Source organism: Rutilus rutilus (genome assembly GCF_951802725.1).
Source record: "Rutilus rutilus genome assembly, chromosome: 5".
In the NCBI taxonomy this organism is placed as follows: Eukaryota; Metazoa; Chordata; class Actinopteri; order Cypriniformes; family Leuciscidae; genus Rutilus; species Rutilus rutilus.
Window position 1 is genome coordinate 6,728,397 of NC_140213.1, and position 22,161 is coordinate 6,750,557.

The window sequence follows — 22,161 nt, forward strand, 5'->3', positions numbered from 1 at the left end:
AAATTACATGTTTAGGGCTCTTTGAAATACAATTTCAAATTTTTTTTTTTTTACCAAATTCTGTGTTTTCTGTTTTCATTTTTCTGGATTCTATTTTAATGGTTTAATACAATTTTAATAATCAAAAAAACATGTCTTCTTAATTGAATTCATATAAACTCATATAAATTCATTTTTATGTTTAAAAAATATATATTTCTATGAAATTGTGATTATTCCTTAAAAATAAACAGTAATATATATAACAGTAATATATTTCTGTAACAATTTCTTCAAGTTTTCAAAACTTTCAGTTTGATGGGTTGCCGTGAAGACCTTTGAATCTTGTTGTTTTTCTCAAATGAAACGGTAAAATGCTGATGTAGTGGCTCTCAGCTCTGGAGATGATGTATAGAGAGGCGGCAGAGGCTGAAAAACACTGCGAGCGACAAGCGTGCACACATGCTTCTGTGTGTGTGTGGCAAATGAAACCGTGCGTCTGCGCCATTCACTCACACGGAGACATGCAGAACACGCAGGATTTGTATTTAAATAGTCTTTTTGTGGTTTAATGTCTTTTGTATTGCATTTTCTTCGCAACACAATTGTACAAGTATGGCAAGAAAGGTTAGCTTATAGCTGCAGTAAGGGATTTCTGAAAAATGCTGTTGACATTTAAAATCACCAAAACAAACACACCCCTATCAAATAGGATTACACCCCTATCTTAATAGCTCCGCCCCCAAATTCACAAACACGCTACGCAACACAGGCACCTCCCCCCTAATAAGTGTATAGAGCTGGTAAGTCCCGCCCCCTCCGCTAACCCCGCTGGACCTCAAAGTTGGAAATACCGTCAATGGAAGTGAACGGGAGAAAATAATTATTTTCTGGTCCCGTTTGTATTGTGCCATGAATGTGAACATATGTTGTCTGTGAATTTTTTATATAATCTTTCGTGTGAAGAATGCTACAATTTAGCGGGTAGAAGTTTGATACGGTTAGACTTTGTGTGAGAGCACTTTGTGGACTACAACTCTTCGCTGCTTTCGACGCGTTTGAAACGCCACCACCACTAGCACACGGACACTAGCTCACGGATCCCGCTAAACATGGCTGTGTCTTTGGTGCACTTCACCGCCTTCTTTCAGGGAGAGGACAAAATCGTTGAGGTTGGCGAAAACCACGGGTAAGTCAACTTTATGGGGTGACGTCACATAGGCGACATGTAGTCTTTCTCGTTATGTCTCTTCCACAACTGCTAGCCGAAGAATCATACCATACACTGTCAAACTCGTAACATGAAAGATTATATAAAAAATTCACAGACAACATATGTTCACATTCATGGCACAATTCAAACGGGACCAGAAAATAATTATTTTCTCCCATTCACTTGCATTGACGGTTTTTCAACTTTGAGGTCCAGCGGGGTTTTACGGAAGGGGCGGGACTTACCAGCTCTATAACAAGTGTGTTTTGGTGCTCAGTCCGATCCACTTTCAACAGCGTTTCTCAGAAATACCTTACTGCACCTTTAAAGGGATAGTTCACTTTGAAATAAATTTTTGATATGTTTTAGCTTACCTCAAGGGCATCCAAGATGTAGGTGTTTTTGTTTCCGCAGTAGTTTCAATTTTGATATTTTTAGGTCAAACTGTTCTTGTCTGTCAGTCATATAATGCAGGTCGATGGTCACTGGCTCAAAACACAAGCACAGAGTCCAAATTAAAACAATTCCCCATCGTCCAAATGAAACAATTCCCCATCATAAGCACACATTGATGGCCTAAGACACGAAACGAGCGGTTTGTGTGAGAAAACGAACTGTATTTATATCGTTGTTATCTCTTGAAAACAGCACACGTCCAAATGATCTGACGGCGCGGGCGGGTATAGATATATACATAGATGTCGCCTTGGCTACGGTTTCGTTCCAATGAACTGCAGTAGCGAAGGCGAATTGTTTTAATTTGGACTCTGTGCTTGTGTTTTGAGACAATGACCATCGACCTGCATTATATGACTGACAGACAAGAACGGTTTGACCTAAAAATATCAAAATTGAAACTACTGCGGAAACAAAGACACCTACATCTTGGATGCCCTTGAGGTAAGCTAAAACATATCAAAAATTAATTTCAAAGTGAACTATCGCTTTAAAGGCCCGATCACACCAAGAGCGATAACTTTAATGATAGTTATATTATCGTCCAAATAATGTAAATAATGTTCTATTTATTATGTCTTCTGCTGCTTTAAATGGTCGAGCTCTTCAAATTTTGGTGGATTCTGATTGGCTGTCAATGAGTGTTCTGAAAAAAAGTGTTCTGAAAATGATTCCAACGAAATTGTTGAACTCTGTGTTGTTATCATTATAGTTGTGGTATGTTCTCACGGAATTAGAACGATTGTTAAAAATGTTTAGTTCTCATCCTTGGTGTGAACGGCCCTTAACTGTAGTTTAACTACTTTAAATGAATTAGTATGGCGAGCTCCACTTTCAATTTAACAAACTGTACTTTATGGCCTTGCATGTCCATTCACTTTGTTTTTGCTGTTATTTGGCACTTGGCAGAATATTTACCCATTTGTTGCACATTTGTAGAGCAGATGGGAGAGTTTGTCGACAGACACATATCTGATGTTTTTTTGCAGTTATTTGTTTGGTGGTGATTCGGTAGTTGTGTAATGTACTCATTTTTCTCATTTCACACGCGCACACACACACACACACACTCACTCTTGGGAATGTCCATTCTGAATCTGTCTTGTGTGTCATCTATATGCTGGTGGTCCCCTCATGACATCAGCACCCCCCCACCCCCACCCCCACCCCCAATCATCTCAGAAGTTAATTTTGTTTCTGTCAAACACAACTTGAATCTCTGGAAAGTTTCTTTGGCTGACGTCAGTTTCATGTTTTCAATTCAAATGCCATTTGCAAGAGACAAACTCCCATTTCGAGCTCTTGTTTTCTCATATCATCCTCTTTCTATTTTGTCCTGGACTGTGTAAATGGGATCAAAGTGGCAAGCGGTAATAGCTGACTTTTGAGAAGAAATGGTTGAAAAAAAAAATCACGCTTTTCACAGGGTTCTCTGGGTCATTCTCTTAAGATGTTCTCTGTTTTTCTTTCTGTCTTCTGCTCTCTCCCACATCTCACTTTCTCTCCCTCCCTCTCTCTAATCTCTTCCACACAAACTGTTCATTGGTTTAGGAGGTGTGCATTTGTGTTCCTCTAAGACAGTTATTCAGACACACTGATGTAACTGCTGCTTTAAAGACTTCATGGTTAAATGCACAGAAACTATGACAAATGTAACAAAACTTTTTACACAGGAAGTTTAGGTGGGACATTTGTTTAAATAGTTGCTGTCACAGGTGGTATCGGGGGAGGGGCATTCTCGTTTTAGAGAGCATTTGATTTGAACAAAAATCCTCAATACTTTGTTTTGATGGGATCTCTTAATGTTCTAGGGCCAAATTTGGATGGGACTGGTTTTCCATGGGGTCGTTAGAGAAATTCGTCTTTCACAGACGTACTTTGCGATTTTAATCCCGTCAGAATTTGTGTTTTTCTCACACAACCTCAGTAAAAATCCCAGAGCACATGACCTACTGCTTTCTGGCGAACTCAGCGGTCCTCTGAGAAATCTAATCCCGTCCGAATTGCAAATGTCTGTGATTGCTGATGTTGTATTATTCTGACGCTTTTCCTCATGTGTTTTTTGGCCTACCCGAGCTACCGTTTGCGCACCAATCTTCGGCATGTTTTCATTTAGTTTCAATATGGATGGTATCTGACGAAAAAATTCATACAATCTATAAATGGAGCCAAATCACGGAAACCGAGAAGACTGCCCATTTTAATATCAGTGTCAGGTAAGAGTGAGATACTTGTCTAGATTTCTCTGCTCACGTATGCAGGATTATTAGAAACAGCCACTGCAACAAACTCGTGAAGTTTACTTAAATAGGTTTTTTTTTAAATAATAAATTAAAATGAACAAATAGATGAAAAGACATATACATAATACGTGATGCACAGCACATGACCTTCTGTAACGCCCACGTCTAGAACACACACTCCCACCTCTGTCATAAACACGTCGAGTGATAAGAATTGTAACTCAAACGTCATTTAGAAAACTAGTCCCGTCCGAATAGTTTTGCAGCCTTTAGTCTGTGTGAGATTAAATATTTTAGTTGATTGACAGCCCTTCCCCATGTGAAAAAGTGTGCTTAATTGTATTGAATGTGCACTCGTATTGTACTTCAAATCTTAAAAGTATATTTAAAAAAAAACACACACTTTAAAGGAATAGTTCACCCAAATATGAAAATCATCCCATAATTGACTCACTTTCAAGCCATCCTAGGTGTATATGACTTTCTTCATTCAGCCGAACACAATTGGATCTGGCTCTTCTCAGCTTTGAAATGGCATTGAATAGAGTTTTTGAAGCGAATCCATCCATCATAAAAGTAATCCATACGGCTCCAGTGGATTAATAAATCCTTCTGAAGTGAAGAGATGGGTTTTAGTAAGAAAAATATCCATATTTAAAACTTAATAAACAATCACTGGCTTCCGGCTACGGCTGTATGCGCGTTCACGAGCGAGTCGAGTTCCGGCGGGCGACCCGACGTATGATGTAGGCGGGCGTAGCTTAAGCTTAGATGAGAATTGATGAATGCGGAAACACAGAGGACAGAGCAAAACAAAACGCCGGTCACGAAATAGAAGTCTAAAATGATAAGTTTTAAAGAAAAATGTTGGAGGATTTCAATATAAGAGAAAAGGAGCTACGTCCTACTTCGGGTCAGAGGTCACCCTTCTGCCGGAACTCGACTCTCCTGTGCGTGTGTACGGCTGTTGCCAGTCATTATAGTTTATGAAGTTTTAAATATGGATATTTTTCTTACAAAAACCCATTGCTTTGCTTCAGAATGCATTTATTAACACACTGGAGTCGTGTGGATTACTTTTATGATGAATGGATACGCTTTTTGGGGCTTCAAAAAAGTACACTTCTGCACTGTCAAATTAAACGATTTAATTTAAAGTACATTTTAAATTATTGTTTTAATGATCTTGTTGTGCTGACTAACATACTACAGCTAATTTAAAGTACTTTATTATAATTTTAGCTATACTGTGTTATTTAATATTATTTAAAGCTGCAGACCGTAACTTTTTTGGTGTTAAAAATTATCCAAAATAATGTTTGAGCATGTACATAACCAGCCAGTGTTCAACACTATATGCTTGCCTTAGCTCGATGGTAAGCTTGTAATAATGTTTTTAATTCCAGTGGTACTGGTGGATTTCCGCGGGGAAATTCGAGCATATCTTTGCATCATTACGTCACATCTGTACACATAAAGAAGGAGTCTCGGCTAGTAGGCTATATTGCGTTTGAGGATGTTGGAGGTGGAGATTTATAGCCTTTTCTCACTGCACTTGATTGACTTAAACTTATGAATTATGATGGCGGATCCAGAAAGGTTCAAACGACAATTACTAGTGACAACTGGAGATTCACCCGTTGTAAAACGTGAAAGACTTCGGACTTCGGAGTGGCTATAGAAAAAAAGAGACTGCAACCGGGCCCATGCGAAAACAAGGATAAATATCGGAAAGGCATTAAATGTAGTCATGCAATGCTGATGTTGTTAACATTAATAATTTGAGAACAAAGTATAATTTGCACGGTTTGACGTGATATGATAAGCTATCGTTAGATTTAATCAGCACGATTTACTGCAATGCTTTTTTCCCTTAGTTGGTCAGAACAAAAGTGGATGTTGCTTACTTGTTCAGACGACATTTTCCGGTAAAAATTCTTATGTTGGTCATACTTCCAAAAAGTAGAATCTGTGATTCCGGATCATGCCAGTATCCTCACCGGCGCGGCGACTGACAGCCGCACATTCTCCTCAAAACATTGGATTCATCCGCGCTGTGCCGTGCCGAGGCACAACCCACGTAAAGTTGATAATTCCGCGAATAACTGCAATTGCAGATTTCGAACAGAGATGGCGACGAAGAGGAAAAACTACAGACTATAGTTTAAACTGGCTAGGTTACTTACAGTAAGTGAGTCAAAAAACAAGATCTCTAAAGTTCAGCTAATTGCATCTAATATAAATTTTAAATATGATACATTTTCATTTAATTGCAATTAACACGCAATTAAGTGTCTGAAAACGTTGCACTTATGTATATTCTTTTAAGTATAGGCTGTAAAAAAGTACTCTGATCCCTTCCAAGTGACCAATGGTGTTCGCCAGGGCGGAATTCTGTATATGAATGATTTGTCTGTGATTTTAAATGCATGTGGTACAGGATGTAGGGTTGGTGACTCACTAATTAATCACCTTATGTACGCTGACGATTTGGTCATTTTTAGCTCATATAGTGCCTGGTCTACAACAGCTTCTGAGAATATGCACACAGTACTTGGGGTGTGCAGAGAGATTACATATTTGGGCCATATTATTGCAAATTTCCTGTCTGATGACAAGGATATCTATAGGCAGCGTCGGAAGCTGTGTGCACAAGTGAACATGTTGTCGTAAGTTTAGCATGTGCTCTGTACCTGTGAAGATCTCACTTTTTAGAGCACACTGTACACCTTTGTATACTGCCTACCTGTGGTGTCGTTATAAGCAAGGCAGCATTAGAAAACTCATAGTGGCTTATAATGACAGCATGAGGCTGCCGCTGAGAGCTCCAAGAAGCTCCAGTGCAAGCCATATGTTAGTCAGTGTCGGGGTACCTACCTGCTCTGCAGGTTTACGTAACCTGATGTATGGATTTGTGCAGGGTATCTGAGTCAGAAAATGACTTAATCACTGTTTTGGCTAACCCTGTACCCAGTTCTGTCAGATTTTCTTCTAGACTGTGGAACCATTGGCGAACATGTCTGTATGTTAGACATTGAACATTTTGGAAGCCTTGTATTTTTATGTTTTACTCTGTGTGGTTTTTTTTAAAGTTTTTTTTTTATTGTGTTATGGATCCCCCTGGGTCTGAAATAGTTGATTACTACTTTTTCACTAGGGACTATATGTATAGTCATCAGCTTGCCACCTTTCTCTCTAGAAACGCTGGCGCTGGCATCAGCCATTAAAAAAACATATCGGTCATCACTAATGCTAATGATTTTAGTTAGTGCAGTCAACATGACCTGCCCACACTAGAAGATGAGCACAAAGGGTGTTGCGATACACTATCATAAGAGAATTTCCTCTTAGAGTTAATGAGTAATGAACACTGTGTGTGTTTTAGTTAATGACTAAATGATGTCCACCAGGTTGTGTGTGAGGTAACGCCTCTGAAACGACAATTTAATGGTAAAGTGTGTTTTTTAATTTATTTTTTATTTTATAGAATACTTGTTACCTATTTTACAGTTTTATGTGCAGAGATGACCATCAGTAAGCCATTTTCAGATTAATTCCTCTGATAAATATAAACACCGACTGTATTTGGGGTGTGGGATTATCTGTTTGTTTGATTAATATAATTATTTGAAAATAAAATAAAATACAACAACAGCAAACTGACTGTTTGTGCTACAAACATAAATACAGTAATATATAGAACCGGCCAGAGCACATTAGCAACCACACAACATGTGTAATAACACTCAGAGCAACTTAGCAACAGCACAACAAAGCATACAATCCATTTCAAACACCTTAGTAACCTCACAACAATGTGCAAAAACAGTTCAAAACACTGTAAAGCAACAATGCATACAAGCATTCAAACCACCCTAACAACCACACAAGTGTAACAATCTCTGAAAAAGCATAAAAATGTACTACTGGTGTACTATTATGTTTTAATAATCGTTCTAATTCTTTGAGGATAATGAAGTCTACACTACAACTATAACGAGACAGAGAAAAAATATCATTGCAGTCACTTGCAGAATGATTTTTACCAGCTGATGAATAATAAAAACAATGACAACCAATCAGAATCCAGCTGACTTTAAAGAGCTTTAGCATTTAAAGCAGCAGAATACATAACTACGGCGCACGTTTGGTATAAACAATGTTGTCGTCCCAGTTTTGCACTGGCAGACACTCACATCTTCTTCAGAAAGTGTTGAAATCTAACTATTTTCACATATCCATTTGGTGCCGCTGTGGCACAGAAATTACACACCTCACCTCAAAGAGAAAGAGAAAGGGGAAAAGCGCATCATTTGAGACCGAGAGGAAGAAAGGGTGTAAATAACTCTCGATGGAGGAAGGAGAGGGTGTTTGTGAACGGCAGTAAGTGGAAAAAGAAAGTTTCCCGCTGAAGAGACGGAGAGTGTGATGGAGGCAGCGAGAGGGGCAGAGGTGTGCTAGTGAGGGGGTGTGAGAGGGACCGATAATGTTTCGTTTGTTTTTGAGGTCAATAGCTTGAATGCCTCTGGGATGGAAATGTGTGTGGGACCCCGTTAGCATCACAGACACACTGACTGGAAGAGTTTGTGTGCCTGTGTGTGTGTGTGTGTGTATTACGTTAGAGATGCACCGATTGCAATGGTCTTGGCTGATTACGAATCCGTATTTTTTTTGTAAGTGTGACCTGCTGATACTGACTTTGACTATTATTATTTTCTTTCTAAGAACTATAATTGACAGCATACAAACAAAAAAACACTTCAAATACTTCAAAAAAGTAAAAAGTCAGTAATAAAATAAAATCTGTTATCTTGCTCAACTATTTACGTTCCAAAGCTGACTGTGTTTAACTGATTATTTGCCAAGACGGGCATTATGACATCATTTTGTGTGTATTTGACCGTTTAAGTGAAATAAGCCTCTCATTTTGGTACTTGTGACTCACAAGCTGTTTGAGAGGCGGCTTTATGTATGCACCACTTATATAGATTGGTGGTACGTGCGCTTTTGGTGTGAGTGTGAAACCTGATGGAATTAGTAAAACGATGCGCAATACAGTATAAGCACTATTTAATCGGAGCGAATGAGACGAGTGAGTGAGAGGAGGCGGGTTGGAGACTTAACACTTAGCCGTTGAAAAGAAGAGAGCGAGAATGCGCAGCTGACGTTATTGCCTGTGCCGCTGGCAACAAATGGCCCGGGCATGCAGAAAATCGGCTGATTTCGGTCCCTGGCCGGTTGATCGGTGCATCTCTATAATACGTACCGCCTGTTTACGAGTAAATATTAGAATTTTGGTTTTAAGTACAATTTAAAATGCTAGCTTTTAGGGCTGCACGATTAATCAAAATATACCGAAATTGCGGCTGTGATTTAATGAAATAAATATATGCGCTCTGTGTTTCAGAATGAAGCGCAGCACTGTGTTCATTTACACAGTGTTTTTAGCGTCTCAGAGCGGCTCGGTTTGCAGTAAATGCTTCTCCACACGAACCCCATCTCTGCATCTGCTCTGAGTTTAGGTCACTTTAACGTGCATTTGGGAACGCAACATGTTCACACCCAACCATCTTCCCAAACTAGTAATGAGAAGCGCTTATCACCAAAAGAGAAGCAAAATAAAAGTTCGAGAGTTTAATATTTGAAAATGAAGACATTTTTATTATTATTATTATTTAGCCTTTTTTATGTATAATCACAAAATGTTGCCCAAATTGTGCAGGCCTACTAACAAGCACAAGCATTTTTTTTTTTTTTAATCCCCAAATCGGGCAGCCCTATTAGCTTTTAGAATCTGGAAAATAAGACTGATTTCTTTCGATCATTTCCATGAACGCTGGTGTGTTTTGTTCAATAGGTTTCAGGGCGTCCTGTTCAGACCTGTATGTATGACATGTACCGCATGCCTCTCCTACACGTTCGACATGACAGACCTGCAGCGAACGCATGGGAACTCCCTCAACACAGACACATGCAGGACAGGTCTGCAGGTTATGGACACAGGCAGGTGGCTGCTGGGATTGTGTGCAGTTTCTCTTCATTCACATGAGAGAAACCCGATCCTTCACACATTTTCAGCCCTGGCAGCTGTGCTGAGAACCATGAGACATGTGTATGTGTTTTTACGTGTGTATTTGTTCCGGGTCTACAGTAACTCTTGGAATGTGGTCAGTTTGTTTTAAATCCCGTTTTTCCTCTGTAAATATATCTTAAAGTCGACATGAAACGGAAGTTTAGATCTTAAGTTTAGAAGTTTAGTCTTTTCTTCTCTATTGTGACATATATCCAAGTGAAATGTCTTCTGGATTGAAAAAAACATAGGGCGGGATTTGATTTCGTCCTTCAGGAATTGATTGGATGGTAGGAAGTTGGGCATTGCTAAACTAAATGGAGGCAGATCTGAATGGCAGTTTGCAGTCAATTGTGGAGGATATACTGTATAACACCAAACGTTCAAAAGTTTTAGATCGGTAAGTCTCTTCTGCCCACCAATGCTGTTGAGTAAAAATACAACAACAACAAAAACAATAATATTGTTAAATACTATAACAATTTAAAATAACTTACATTTATTCCTGTGATCAAAGCTGAATTTCAGCATCATCATGTCACGTGATACTTCAGAAATCATTCTAATATGATGATTTGATGCTCAAAAAAACATTTATTATTATTATCAGTGTTGAAATGGTTGTGTAATTTATTTTTATTTTTTGGATTCTTTGAATAGAAAGTTAAAAAGAACAGCATTTATTTAAAATAGAATCTTTTGTAACATTATAAATGTCTTTACAGTAACTTTTGATCACTTTAATTTATCCATGATGAATAAATGTATTGATTTCTTATGTCTTTCCCCCAAAAAATAAAATAAAAATCTTACTGACCCCAAACGTTTGAACGGTAGTGTTTAATGTTACAAAAGCTTTTGTAAAGCTTTTCTTTTTATTCATCAAAGAATCCTGAAATAAAAAATGTAAATGACTGTTTTCAACATTAATAATAATGAGAAATGTTTCTTGAGCATCAAATCATCATATTAGAATGATTTCTGAAGGATCATGTGACACTGAAGACTGGAGTAATGATGCTGAAAACTCAGCTTTGATCACAGGAGTAAATTACACTTTACTATATATTCACATAGAAAACAGCTGTTTTAAATTGGAATAATATTTCACAATATTACTGTTTTTTTGTTGTTGTATTTTTAATCAAATAAATGCAGCCTTGGTGAGCAGAAGATACTTCTTTTAAAAACCTTAAAAATATTACTGATCCAAAACTTTTGACTGGTAGTGTATGTCATGAAGGGAACAAGGGGGAGGGGAGGTTAGCATATTTGATTAAAGATTATGAGGGGCATATGAATAAAATAAATTTAAAAAAAAGTCAAAATTAGATTTTGCACATGAATGCATGTTTTTCTTTTCATTAATGCATTTTTTAAATAGCCTTTTGTCTTTGGGGGCTGTTTGCTTTTGCTAGTCATTTGCCAGACTAGAGAGCATTTTATTGGACAAAAAATGGACACGCCCCTGAGTACAAGATGACTCATCAGTTCATTTCCAGAAGTGAAATACTGTAAATTTGAAATGGTTATATACCGTACTTATAATGCAAGGTTTAATTTACTCACCTTTTCAGAGTAAATCAGCATATAGATGATCTTTAGGATATTTAGGATCTATGTAAATGCGTACATTTTCTAAGTAGTTACACATTTAATGAAAGACATAAATATTGCTGTTTAAGTTCTCACAAGGTGACTTAATATTTTCTACATTTGTAAAGAAAGAAAGAAAGAAAGGAAGTGGAAATGAGAAAAGGAGAAAAAGTGCGAGGATGAGAATTGAAAAATGAGACAGTCTGGATATTATTATTGAAGGTGGGGAGTTTTTGTGGTTTCTGCTCACTGTGGGTGGAGCAAATTAAACAAGAAACTCACTTCTGGGCATCAGAGTATCCAAACATCATTTACAGCCCCCTTCTTAAAGGGACAGTTACACCTCTCCAAAAACCTCTCTTTCAAAGGTTTTCATTTTTCTCCAGTCAGTATGCTAAAATGGTTCATTATTTTCTTTTTATGTTTCTGTGTGATAATAGATCATAATTGAGTTAAATTAAAGCATAATTAAATCTCTCTTGAATGCGTGTGTGTTACAGATCAGTGTAGTCACAGCAGTGAGACGTCGTCGGAATGCGCTTGATTGTTGGACCTTCATCCCAATGAGGTGCGTAAATCAAACCCGCAGCATCCTCTGCCACCTGACATTGTGTCTGCACTAAACATGAACAAAATTAGATGAGAGTCCTATACAGAGTCCTGTGAGCTCCTCATGCAACTCAAGTTCAGGATTTGTTTTTATTAAAGTCCCCGTGAACTTTCTCCAGTGTTGTGACGTATTTCCAAGTGAAACGGAATATTGAATAGAAGGCAGGGTTTTACTTTAGCGCTCCTCCTCTCCGTCTCTCGCTCATCACGGTTTGAGGGGAGTGGTTTAGCGTTTTCAACCCAAGCCGTCAAACTGACGTCATCAGAAAAGGAACGCCATTCAAGAGCGGAAGTAACTTTTCAGATTTTGATTAAAGATTACAACGACAAACAATTTTTTTCCGTGTATTAATTGGATTAATTGTTCTTGTTCACCACAAGACTAGTAATATGCGCTAACAAAGTAGATAGGGTCAATTTTGATTTCATGAATACTTTAAAGAGTTATATATATATATATCTCACTTTCAAATTGCATATATATAATGTATATATTAGGGGTGCAATGGAACACAGAAGTCACGGTTCGGTATGCACCTCGGTTTTGGGGTCACGGTTCGATACAAGTTTGGTACAATTGGAAATGCTAGGTTTCGTTTCATTTATTTTGAAAAGACTGTAGTGCCAATTACAGTTTGTTCCAGCTAGCGGCATTCAGTCCCCCCTGAGGTAGTTGGTACAGTTCAGCCTCCTTTAGTGCAAATTCAGAGCGAGGGTTTAAACTTTTATTTTGAAATCGCGATGAACAGTTTGCATATTTAGAAATATATTAACGTATTCTCCTGTGTTGGCATAGGTTTATAAGTGATTTACATTACAAATCTGATGAAATGGTGCACATTTTGTTACCAGATGAACGTTATAAGCAACCCAAACTCACAGCATATGTAGAGATGGAGTTTGAGACGCCCTCCACGCATGTAAATGATAACAGTTCGTGTGGAGCTGCATTTACTGTGAATGGAGCCGCTTTGAGATGCACGTAACCTACACACATGTAAATAAATATTAAACCCGCAGGGCATATATTGATTTAATTGAATCGCAGCCTTTGTGAATTCACAACAATGGTATTAAATGGTTTTAATGTATTGTGCAGCCTTAGAAAACAGTCTAATAGTGCGGTTCATGGATTCTCGTCAGTGAAATGCGCCACTTACGGTATTTTGCCGGTTACTCGACACGGATAAATTGCAATCAAGGATTTTTTTTTTAAATTGAGTTCTGGAATTTAATCGAGGAATCGTGACAGCCCTAAACTGTTATACCGCCATGAGATGAAGTTGGTAAAATTTTCTTTATGTTACTACTGGAAATTGATAAGACGAACTCTTACACTCTTTCATCTTTCTCTTTCTCCCTTAAGCTGTCTGTTTGCAGTCTCACTGACAGACAGACACGACACAGTGCTGCAACCCAACCCCCTCAGTTTCCTCTCCATCACCAGCCAATCAAATGCACTCTGAAAATAAATTATCCAATCATGGCAAGCAAGTGACAAGTGGGGCCCAATCACAGCTCCCCAATGTAAACCAAGCACAGCAGCAAGGACCTGCTGGCAACCAAGGGTCAAAGGGCAGTGGGTCTGGGAGCCATGGAGTCAAATCCAACCAGATTTCTCCTGGCAACCCTGGACTGAAGAGCCTCAACCAATCCGGTGGTGGCATTGGTGGGATGATGAAGACCAAGGCGAAGAGGGAAAGGAGCGTCTCCATGGACACAGGAGACCAAAGAGAGTCACTCACCCCTGTTTTGGAGCCAGATGCCAAAGGTAGGCGTAATGAAACACTCATCCTCTCATCCGAATGTCCACCAGCCGCCCACAGTCCGTTGAACAAAATGGCATGAGGTTTATCAAAATATCAGATCCAATCTGACTGACTAGCTTTACTTTATGTAATATCTGTTAGTTTTCTGAGCCACCGGAGACAAACAAATAACTAATCCCTGGATTTGGCTGTATACACCTGTATATTTTCCTTTGATTTCCAGATTACAGCCTGAAACATATAGTATATAGATACTGTATATGCATATGTGTCAGTGGGATTTGAGTTAAAGGAAAATGGAAGATAGTTCGATTTATTTTGTTGTCGTTGTTGTTGAAATGGATAGGACCCATGCAAGGTGGTGCATATTATAATTAGTTTTGATCATTTTTTGCAAATATTTGTGACGTACAAAACTGTTTGGAATCGTATTTTTGGAAACCTTTTCCACCTTAGTTTGCTCACATTCTATTTGTTAATATTGATATCTGATATTTGATGTTAGATTCTGACATTCAGTAGAAAGAGAGAGATTGACACCGTTAACCTGTTAACCTTTTTTTTTTTATAATTTGTTTTGGCTTTTGTGAACAAAATCATTATAATATAATGCTTACTATTTTTACACAGCTTCCTATTTTAGGAAGGAGATCTCTCACAAAAGGATCATCATACTTGGGTCCTTGGGATCAAAAAGTTTGAAAATTGTTAGTCTATTCCCGTCTAAGTTGATGGTTCTGTGTCTAAATGGCCAGAATTTGCTGTAAAGTGGACCAGACTTGCCCATTATTAAAAGTCAGGCTATAGGAGCCTAGCATACTACAAACACAGCATATATGATACTCAATAGGTCATGCACAACCAAATTCAACACTACACATATTCATTTTACACATTTTTCTGTATCACTGTATCTCTCAATCAACAACATAAAAAAGGCCATACTTCTGGAATTCCCCTTTTAACTGGAAACATAGTAAAGATGAAACTGCCTGTTTTCAGCCACCCCAAAATGTCCTGACCTTTCTGAGCGTGTGTGTGTGTGTTCGTGTTCGTGTTCGTTCTTATATGTTTGCATCATGTAAGATGTTATGCTCCTGAAACAACGCGCAATGCATGTGCACACATGTGCTTGTGTTTTCCTTTTGGTCGTCCTGTTGTGTGTCACTCTCTAATTAAGTGGGGGTAGAGAAACACACTGCACACACACAGGAAGTAGAATAGAGCGGGGTGGAGAGACTGAGGGGGAGGGAGACTCTACGCAACAAGTTCCTGAATGACAACAGGTTCCCTAGTGTACACACACAGACACACACACACACACACACATTCTTGCACATCTATCTTTATGAGGACATTCATTGACACAATGCAATCTCTAGCTGCTTACCCTAACCTTACCCATCACAACTAAGTGCCTAACCCGAACCCTGACCCTAAACCTACCCTTAACCTAATTATAACCTTATCCCTAAAACCATGTCTTGACCCTCAAACAGGCCTTTAAAGGGGTCTCAGAAAGTGAGGACCGGCCAAAATGTCCTCACTTTACTCTCTTTGTCCTCACTCCAATGGTCTAAAACTCAAACTGGTCCTCACAAAGATAGTTGTAGAAGTACACACACACACACACACATACACAGTTCCCTAATGTGGTTTGGGGATTTTGACAAAAAACATGTCCAGGTCATATTTCACACCAAAGCCAAAGCAGAAGATATGAAATACTTTTTTGCATAAAGAAATAACAATATTTCTTTTGACAATTTAAGCACACTTTCTCCTCAAATTATCATTACTGTAATCTGTGTGTTTTAATTGAGTCTTCTGTAATTCAGATTCTTACTGGTGATTTTCATTATATTTATATATTGTCATGCAATTATTTTTGTTGAATTAGAGTAAAAAATTACTATACATTTGTTAGTTAAAATCATTGTAAAAAGGCAGTGCAAAAATAAAATGATATATAAATACTTTAGAAACAATTTCAATAATACTTCTATGTAATGAAAATGAGAAAAAGAATACAAATAAAAGTGATGGTCAATTATTGAGTCACATTTAAAAAAACAAACACTTTTTTGTTAAATATAATAAGTGAATGTGAATATATATGGTTTACAATATCCCAAAACAAATGAATTAATAATTATAAAAAAGTCTGACTGCTTCACCAGGACCGTCATGAAAGGAATCATTCACCAAAATGAAAATTCACCAATAGGAATCACACACCAATGACTCTGTCGCTGCATGTCAGCAGTTGCTGTACTGATTGGACGCTGGTCTGTTTCTACTTCTGGTTGCCCTAGTAACACTTATGAATGCCACTACCGCTAAGATGTTGTACAATGTAATTTCATGTTAACCGGTTTTTATGCCACATAATTGTCAATAAACCTGTGCATGCTGACAGGGCATAAACCTGACGGCGTGCTAGATTTAAATGTGTGAAAGCAAACGAGACTGCATTACGACAATGAGAATTGGAGCTAGTGAGAGTGCTCAATTGTCATAAAAATGCATAAAATCTATGGAAAATATATGTATGTATTTATTTATTTTGGGTGAAATATGAGCAAAACTTGTTCCTGACAGGTCTTGTGAGAATCACCCTAACAGTTTCTACCCAATATGAAAAGCAATAACAGGTCTTCTCTTCCTGGATTGCGGAGGCGTGTTTTTCTTTTCACTGTGTGTGTGTGTGTGTGTGTAAGTGTGAGCGAGCCGTTTCTTTTTGTTTGGTTCATTGTGCGATTCTTATTTTATTTCCATTTGCCCAGTGCTTTGTGTATGTTGTGTGTGTATTAGAGAGAGAGATCAGGGGAAATAACGGGCCAATAGTGTGATTTTGAGAAACTGAGTCATCTGGGCTTCCTGTAATAGCACTGAAGCTCCTTTGTGAGTGAATACACACTCATGCTTTCACACAAACACTCACACCTGTTTGGCTTTATAACCGCATGAAAGGTAGAAGAGGGGAAGAAGGGGTTATCATAGGTTAAAAATGTCATTTATTTTTATTTCAATTAGTGTTTTGATTAAACATTTTATTTTACTGAAATGTTTAAAAATAATATGTTTGATAATTTTTTTACAATAACATTTAAAATGTGAATAATATAAATAATAATATTTAAAAAATATCAAAAAAAATTATTTATTGTTTTGAAAATAGCATTCATTTTAATTTCAATTACTGTTTTGATTAAAAATGCAATTTTACTGAAATGTGTAAAATAATATTAATATATTTGTTTTGTTTTTTAAATAATATAAAATATTTTAACAACATTTAAAATATAAATAATAATATTTTAAAATATCTTAAAATAATTAAAAAGAATAATTTATAGTTCAGAAAATTTTATTTAAATTTTAATTAGTGTTTTGATTGAAAATGTCATTTTACTGAAATGTTTAAAATAATATATATATATATATATATATATATATATATATATATTTTAAACATTTCAGTAAAATGACATTATGATATATATATATATATATATAATGTATGTGTATATGTGTGTGTGTATATTGTGTATATATATATAATATTCAAATAATATTGAATATTTTAATAACATTTAAAATATAAATAAATAAATAATATAATATAAATAACAATATTTTAAAATATCTTAACATATTTTCTACAAATAATAGTTTTTAAAATGTAATTAATTGTAATTATTTATTTATTTAAAATAATATTAATACATTTAAATATATTAAATATTGTAATAACATAAAATATAAATAATACATTGATATAAATATATATATATTATTTTAAACATTTCAGTAAAATGACATTATGACATATATATAATGTATGTGTATATGTGTATATATGTATTTGTGTATATATATATATATATATATATATATATATATATATATATATATATATATATATATAATCAAATAATATTGAATATTTTAATAACATTTAAAATATAAATAAATAATATAATATAAATAACAATATTTTAAAATATCTTAACATATTTTCTACAAATAATAGTTTTTAAAATGTAATTAATTGTAATTATTTATTTATTTAAAATAATATTAATACATTTAAATATATTAAATATTTTAATAACATAAAATATAAATAATATATTGATATAAATATTATAAAATATTCAAATAGAAAATACTTCAAAAATATATTATAAATATAAAATATAATATATATTTTATATATAAATATGATATAAATATGAATTTTATATATAATAATGATACAACTGTAATAATGAACAACTGTCAAGTCATGGATTTTATCGGTCAAAATATGAGGGAGTGCTTGGTTCTAGTTTTAGGTCAGTTATAGTATAGTTTTAACAATAATAGCCTTGGTTGTGAAGAAAGAGTGGAGAGAATCAGAAACGGGGTGGTGAGATCCTTTCCGTCACCATCCAGCTGTTTTTCAGGGGTATTCCCTCTCTCTCTTGCTCTGTTAATATTGTTCACCCGGTAGAAAAGCAAACAGAAAGACATTCAAATGAAATGCAATTCAGCCACTTCAGACCACTCCACTGCCACACCTGGAAAGGACCAATGATTAAAGAGAAAGTAGACCAGAGAGAGAGAAAGAGAGCTGACTCACTCATTTACGTAAACTGATGTCTGCTGGGAACAAAAGAGGATGCAGAAAAGGTCAGCTCTTTATCTCTGCCCGCCGCCAACACGGCGTGCGCAGGCCGAGGACACCACAACCTAACGCTCTGTGCTCTCTTCCTCTCGTTTTCACTCTCTCTCCCCTGTTTTCTCCCTCACCGTGTCTGGTATTCAAGGTTAGGGGATGTGTCAAGGCTTTGGAGGCCTTGTGTCCTCTCATACTTCTTAAATGCCAAAACATTTCTGGAGTGCTTTGTGTCTGGAGTACGTGACAATACTATCAGTTCAAAATGTGCTTTTTGAGGCAGTTTGTGGGTGTTTGCTTATAGCAGTGTGGATAGAAACCGCATTGTCATATATAAACGTGTGTAATTGTTTATTTGAAGTGTGTTTACGTTGTTGTGCCTTATGTGTTTTTCTGAATGGTGTCCAGTAGAGGGCGTGATGCGCAGCAAACGCCGGTGTGTGCTGGAGAGAAAGCAGCCGTACAGTGGTGATGAATGGTGTTCAGGGGCCGAAACTGAGGAAGAGGATGAGAAACCGCTTTCTGCCACACACCGTGAGTACACACATGCGCACACAGTACTGCCAGGCTCTACCTGTACATAAACACTGTCTTATAAACCTTAATGAATGTTTCTTCCTGTAGACTGTTTGCACGAACGTCTGGTTGATGTTGTTGTCATAAAAACATGCAGTCCTGTTGATTCAGTGGGGAAAAAAGGCTAAATGTTGTAATTCAGCTCACATATGTATTTCAGAATTTGGAAGAAAAAAACAAACAGAAGATTGAACTCAATTACAATAATGAAATTAATTAATTAGCATGAAAATGGGCCCTTTTCACAGTCTGTGATGATGCATTTCTACAGTTATTAATATTTTGTAGCATATTGTAACATTGACATTAGCAGAGTTTTTGGTCTCACTTTATATTAAGTGTCTTTAACTACTATGTACTAACATTTAAATTAAACGGATAGTTCACCCAAAAAGGAAAATTCTGTCATCATTTACTCGCCCTCATGTCGCTTCAAACCTGTAAGACGTTTTTTGTTTTGTTTTTTTGAATACCTTTATTGTCATGTGTAAAAACACAAATGAAGATATTTTTAATGAAATCTGAGAGATTTCCGTCCCTCTATTGACAGTCTGTGCAACTATCACTTTGACGCTTTAAAAAGTTCCTAAAGAGATCATAAAATTAATCTATATGAATTGGCGGTTTAGTCCAAAATTTCTGAAGAGAGACAATCACTTTATATGATGAACAGATTGAATTTAGGCTTTTATTCACATATAAAAATTGATCAGTGAACTTAAACAGAAGCTCAACCGAACATGCTTGATGCGTGAGAATATATACATATATATATATATATATATATATATATATTACACAAGAATAATTACATGACTACTTTTATTAAAAATACACATCATTTAGATCTTGGCCAACTGTCAGATGTTAAAACAGTCATTCCTTTTCCACTGCAACACCTCACATTAAACTCTGTGTATTTGTGTCTGCGAGCATGGCTGTGCATCTGTCAGTTGGTGACCACAAGCCTGGAGTGTGTGTGTGTGTGTGTGTGTGCACCCTGCGCGACCTGCCATTCTGTGCAGAGTAGAGCTGAGGAAGAGCCATTTGAAGACAAAAATAAAATAAAAACAGAATGAAAAACAAACAGCCATAATAATGGTTATGAATGACACTACCATTTTTATGGCACTAAAAATAAAGTAAAAAAAAAATTAAGAAAAAAAGTTATGGCAACACTTTATTTTAGTGTCTTTGTTACACAAATTACATGTACTTGCTATCGTAATAACAAATTATGCATAATTACATGCAACTCACCCTAAACCAAACCCTTATCCTAACCCTAAACCCATAGTAAGTACATGTTATTAATTAATATTACTCAGTACTTAAATGTATAATTAAAATGTAACAAGGACACCCTTAAAAAAAGTGTACCAAAGTTATATATAAAATGCAGCAGTGCCTATCATATCAAAGATGCGGGAATCAAAATATGCTGAGTTTATCTATGCTGACGCACTGTGGTGAAAATCAAGTTTTTAATGTTGTTTTATATGTGTGTGTGTGCTGTTTTTAAAATGCTTTAAGACAAACCATTTGAATAACACTGCTATAGTAACTACATGCAACATGTGTAACAAGGACACTGTAAAATAAATTGTTACCTTTTTCTCTTTTGATTTTGGGGTCAGATATGACCAGGGCACGTTCCTCTCAGGACCTCAACAAAGACGATGTGAAAGTCGTGAAAGAGGCATACTATACTGTATGAAGACTTTTTCACATAATAAACAAACAACAACAACAAAAAACAAAACAGAAATAAGTGTCTTAAAGGTATAGCTCAACCAAAAAAAAGGAAAAGAAAGTTCTATCATCATTTACAGATCCTCATGTCTATGAAGTTTAATTCTGTATGACTTTCTCTTTTCTGTGGAACACGAAAGATAAGCGTAGGTGATTGACAGTCATTGTACAGTATGGGAAAAAAAAAAGACGCAATGAAAGTGAATGGTAACGGAGGCTGTGAAACTTAATGCCTCAATCTCCTTTTTTCAATTGGAGTGATATTCGTAGAAATATCTCTTAAAAATTCTGTCATGACTGCCACAATTGGCATATAGTTAATCAAATGACAACAAACTCCTATAATGTGCTTTTATATATTATATTTTTTTAATCTACACCATTGAGTTTACCCACCTTTCCAAAGTTGTTTTTAGCTTAAGATGAACTATTAATAAACTAGTATGTATTTGTAGGATGTATTATTAATTTAGTTGTATACTATTTCATTTCGTTGTATACAAGTATACAATGACAATAAAGGTATTCAATTACATTTAGTATGGTTTTTAAGACATTTATCAACCACAGCTTATAATGCCATTTGTATCTGGCAAAGTAAATGAAATATTATAAATTAAAAAGAGTAATGTTGACATTATAATGTGTGAACTGCATGCAAGGTATGATATTGAGCTTTCAGAGCTATTGTCCCCTCTTGTGAAGTAAGCTCAGCTTCCCTTATCTGTGTATAGACACGTGACTGAAGGTGTGTCGTGAAACATTACCTGCACAAGGGCAACATAACACCACTAACATGCTCGGTGTTGCCCTTTAAGAAAAATGTCCAGCTCTGTAACCTTGACCTTGCCTGAGTCATGTCAGAATTTGAAAGACATTAGGATGAATCGAAGTTTCCTAATATTTTGTGTGCTGTAACTTCTGTTGACAAATGTACCACTAGATTTCCATTAATTTCTTGTGACATTCATGTGACAGAACATGGCCTATTTTGTACAAATCTTCAGTGTTTCATATCTGCCCACATACATTCATGACGTAAATGCTTAGCTATCAGACGTTCATAATGGAACTGAAGCTCTGGGAAGTTTTCTGTGGGATTTAGCTCCTCCTTGTGGTTTTCTGGAATATGTTTTTATTTTTTGTAGTAAACAAACATCTGTTTTTGGATTGACATCTTTATAGTTGCAAACATTTTTTAGAAAGGGTTATAATATATGCTAAGAATTAAGAAA

General features: G+C 36.1%; 1 protein-coding gene across 2 annotated transcripts in view; it reads left to right on the top strand.

Moving 5' to 3' along the window:
• bcl9l (bcl9 like) overlaps positions 1 to 22,161 on the top strand; it is a 50,161-nt gene that overhangs the window by 21,768 nt on the left and 6,232 nt on the right. The window contains exons 2-4 of one of the 2 annotated variants that reach the window (XM_084409159.1): positions 12,058 to 12,125; positions 13,533 to 13,937; positions 19,007 to 19,132. In XM_084409159.1, the coding sequence (XP_084265285.1) occupies positions 13,622 to 13,937; positions 19,007 to 19,132 (442 nt within the window). In that variant the 5' untranslated portion in view covers positions 12,058 to 12,125; positions 13,533 to 13,621. The remainder of the gene's footprint in view (positions 1 to 12,057; positions 12,126 to 13,532; positions 13,938 to 19,006; positions 19,133 to 22,161) is intronic. The other variant, XM_084409160.1, reaches the window with a different exon arrangement.